This window comes from Fulmarus glacialis, unplaced genomic scaffold, assembly GCF_000690835.1.
Source record: "Fulmarus glacialis isolate BGI_N327 unplaced genomic scaffold, ASM69083v1 scaffold10921, whole genome shotgun sequence".
NCBI classification, from domain to species: domain Eukaryota; kingdom Metazoa; phylum Chordata; class Aves; order Procellariiformes; family Procellariidae; genus Fulmarus; species Fulmarus glacialis.
In genome coordinates this window covers 18,189-22,276 of record NW_009190884.1, presented here as the reverse complement: position 1 = coordinate 22,276, position 4,088 = coordinate 18,189, and the positions used below count along the sequence as shown (strand labels likewise).

The 4,088-nt window shown below is 40.6% G+C and overlaps 1 protein-coding gene across 1 annotated transcript in view; it reads right to left on the bottom strand.

Moving 5' to 3' along the window:
- Nucleotides 1–2,189: 2,189 nt before the first annotated feature.
- The window catches only part of LOC104083102 (segment polarity protein dishevelled homolog DVL-1-like), a gene marked incomplete at both ends in the record, with an annotated part of 11,898 nt that continues 9,999 nt past the window's right edge, over nucleotides 2,190–4,088 (bottom strand). The window contains 2 exons of the mRNA XM_009586472.1: nucleotides 2,190–2,339; nucleotides 3,995–4,062. Of these exons, the coding sequence (XP_009584767.1) occupies nucleotides 2,190–2,339; nucleotides 3,995–4,062 (218 nt within the window). The remainder of the gene's footprint in view (nucleotides 2,340–3,994; nucleotides 4,063–4,088) is intronic.

Sequence of the window (4,088 nt, the reverse complement as noted above, 5' to 3'; positions counted from 1 at the left end):
TCTAAGATGACTCCGTTAATTCACTGCTTCCACTTTCACAGTCAGATACTGTAGAACAGATATTGTATTTGCTTCAAATACCAGCAACTCTAGTCTCAGAGGAACTGAAACAGAGAACCTTGCACTGGAACATGAAAAGTCAGAAAGCTCCATTTTGCATGAAGCTCTTTGCTCTTTGAGATGTCAATGCGCAGCCTCTCCTCACCCCTCTCTCTCCTCCTCCGTTCCTCCCCAGCTTTGTCCTTCCTGCCAAAGAGGTTCACACCACAGGTGCTCTTTGTACCTAGGGCCCTGAGGTGCTGCCTGCCATGTTCGGGGGGGAACGGGACTGAACTGAAGGAAGGAGCATTAAGCAGAAGGTCACAATAAAGGGCAGGGGTACTCCGCGTTTTCTGGCATTCAGGGAAGGAAACATTGTAAGTCACTGGCATAGAAATGAGAAGCTGTCTCCAGAAACGTGGTTCTGCTCCCAAATAACCTTTATTTTTAAAGTATGATTGAGAGGGCATCTGCGTTCCACACTTCCCAATCACATCACTATATATCAAGGCACACGATACATAAATAGTTTCAAGAGGAATGCAGAGTAACAGACTCTCATTGTTTGACAGCAATCAGCAGATACATTTGATTCCAGCATTCTTTAGTACCTGTAAGGCTGAAAACACATCTCAAGATAAAGCAGTCATCAGGTAAGTGGTTCACTTGCTTTCTGCTGCAGATGTATTTCCCCTTCAGTGGTGCTGCCTACTACCTGAAGAAGCACTGAGCTCCTACACCTACAAAAAGGGTAACTGCCCTTTCAATTCAAGGTGAGGTGTAATTCCAGGAACTATGTGCTTATAAAATCTGAGAGAGGGTAGAAAAAAAACAAGCAGACACTTACGTAGTCTGATAGGACTTAACTGGTCCCTGCAAATGAAACTTTCACGCTTCAGCCATGCATTTGCCCAGGGAAGATTCTGTCACTAATCAACAACACCACATTGGTCTTTAAAATGCTCAAAGTGTTGTTTTTCTTGTTCACTTTGTTTTGTTGTGTTTTCTAAATTATATCCTCCCTTTCCCTCTGGAAAAATCTTACAAAATGAAAAAAGTTACTCAGTCCTAAATTTAGACTCCAGATCTGGCAGACACTTAAGCATCTCTTGTTAAACATGTAAGTATTTATCCGGCTTTCAATGAATGCATACTGAGGTAGCATTGTTTCATTTTAAAGCCACTCCAAGATTTCTATGTGTATATAAACAAATACAATAAATCTCCTTGCTACAGATAAACAAATCTGATAGAAAGGTTGCATCTCTAGAGAAATACTTCCATATTAATATTACAGGAAACAAACACATACTAATAAGGTGTAAAGTACCTCAAAACTTTCATGTCAAGTAAACAGAAGTGCTGTTTTAAATATGAACACTTATGTGAACTAGGACTTCAGTGGACAGCATTCTCAGAGACGCACGCTCCTCGTTTATTTGTCTTGCCTTACTGCCATGTATTTCAAACCAAACACTAGCTTTTATCCCATGCTTACATCAGAAAGCAAAGGAAGAGTAAAAGAAAGGAAGAGTTTATATTCTTTAAACAAAAATTTCCAAGATAAGGAATCATGACAACTTGTTGGTTACATGGATATGACTAGTTTAGAGACTGCCACAGCTAGACAAACCAGGAAAGAAGGCTGAACTCTAACCATAATTTCACGTGGGACATTACACTTGTTTTTTGCTTGTTCAATAAATTCTAAAAGTATAAAAAAGTATAAAAGAAGGCTATGTGAATATCAGTGGAAGGTTTCCTAAATGATACACTAACATTATTATCCAGTGACATGTACCTGAAGTAAATTATTTAAATTTATTGAAGAACAGTCAAATGCAAGGAAGAAGCTCTCACATTCATTTGAGGGAATAAAGTTGGAGACCTGCCTTGTAACTTTAAAAGGGACCAGAAGCCACCTCTTCCTGAATGTGAACCCTGCAAAACACCACTGCGTTAACTTCTGACCTTTGGAAAAAATGTTTTGTGCTCCCCATAAGAATTACAAATTTAAGAAAGCATTCAAGAGTTCTGTGGTGGCTGTCGTTTTCATCGTGCTTGTGGCTGGGGTCGGTTTTGCGCACAGCTCTGCACTGCTGGCCCCGAGCAGAAGACGCCTGCCCTGTGCTGGCCGCAGTGTGACTTACTTTCCGAATCGGGAATTGAGCTTGTTAGTGAGGAGCTGGTAGATGTGGTGATGCTCATGGAGGGGCTCATACCGTAACGGGGGTACGCTCCCGTCATGGCTGTGGTATGAGAGATCCATGCTGCAGGGTCAATTGGCCTCACTGGTTCAGCTGCAAAACAACCAGAAAGGGAAAAAAAGTCAAATGGAATCAGATTTGCAGTAAACACCAAGACCTAGAGTAAGAAGGAACTTTTTTGGGGTGCACAAGTCCTTGCCATTCTGATAGTACGACTGAGATAGCCCCAGCACGAGGGAACAAAAAGCGCCTTGCCAGCAGTAGCTGGTTTCCTCTGGCAATTGCTGCACCAGCCTAATACGATAAAACCATGACACTCCTGTTCCTGCAACTGCGGTAAGAGTGAAGTATTTCCCCTTGTGGGAAAGAAGCTACCAGTCCAGTAATAGTATTTCACTATTATTCTATACAGTGAGATAGAGTTTCTCATTTTGCTATGATGTGAAGTACTACCAAATGCTTTGCCCCAGCTGATGGGAAAATCTCTTCCTACTTCTAAGGGTCTTGGATCCAAAATAACTACTCAGACAGAAGAGGAATCTTCTGCTGAAGATGAATCAAAACAGTAACTCTAGAGTTCTGTATTTGCAGAGATGAGGCATCATGGAATTCCCCTCTCAGTGTTTTCAGCAACCATAACGAAACTTTTTAGGTCTGGAATAGTCTTGCAAAATAAACAGACAAGACACAAAGACCATTTGAAGAGTCTGGTGTCAGAGAAGACCAAAAATTACACTCAGACTTTAAGAGCCACGTAGCAAGTAATTTTTAAAGCTGGGGATAAAACTCAGTTTTCCCCATAATTACTTTTTTTCTTCTGAATTACAGTAGCTGTTGTTCCATTGCCCTGAAAGATGATTCTTAAAACCAGAAATTACGTAAAAGAGCTCTGCCTATCTTAGGTATTTCCTCAAAATATCCCACACATTATTGCAATCAGTTTAGCCTACAACAGGTATACCGCTGTTTGCCTTGAATAATAATGGATGCATCTTCGTTGAACAAAAGACAAACTGATACACAAGCTCTCCCTGTAGCAAATCTGAAACATGTCGTTTGTGGGATTTTTCTTTTGATTGTGCTGGTTTTCCTAAGGATTTCATTGAGTGAGCTCCCACAGTCTGCACAAGTCTGTTGCATTAATTTCAATGGACAATGCTATCTTCATCTTCTTAGAAGGACTGGTAACAAGCTGGTTTCAATATCATAAGCAGAGCACTCACCAGTAGGAGGCAGCTGTGTTCGTCACATGAGCACAGATCTTTTATAGCTACTGAAAGCTTTATTAAGCCAGAAGTTTTAAAACTAGATCATTTTCAAGAGGTTTTATGTATATTAAACAATGTCGTTTGCCTCAAATTTAAAAAATACTCAGTTTAAATTCTTTCTAAGAAGTGTACATGTGACAAAATGAGGCTTTTTAACACTTAAGTACAGTTATCCTTCAAACTTTCTATCAATTGAAAGGTTAAGAACACGAGGATATACCCACCAAAAGGTTAGGAGCTTGATCCAAAGCCATGTGAATCAAAAGAAAAACTCCCATGAACTCAGTGGGCACTGGAGTCTCAGAAAGAGTATCTTAAACCCCTGCCTCCCAAAACAAAAAGCAAACAAACAATACAACCAAACTTAAAAGTATCAAACTTGCAGGAAACGGAAATCTGTTAGATGCCAAAACAGCTGAAAATATTGTAGACCTTGCGGCCTCCAGAGGAACCCAGCAAAGAGCACAAATATGTACTCACCCCTGGGGATGGTGAAGTAACTCCTGGGAGTAGGGTCCCAGCATTTGGCTACTGTTAGGCTGATAGGTCTAGGAAGAAAAAACAAGTAAGGGTG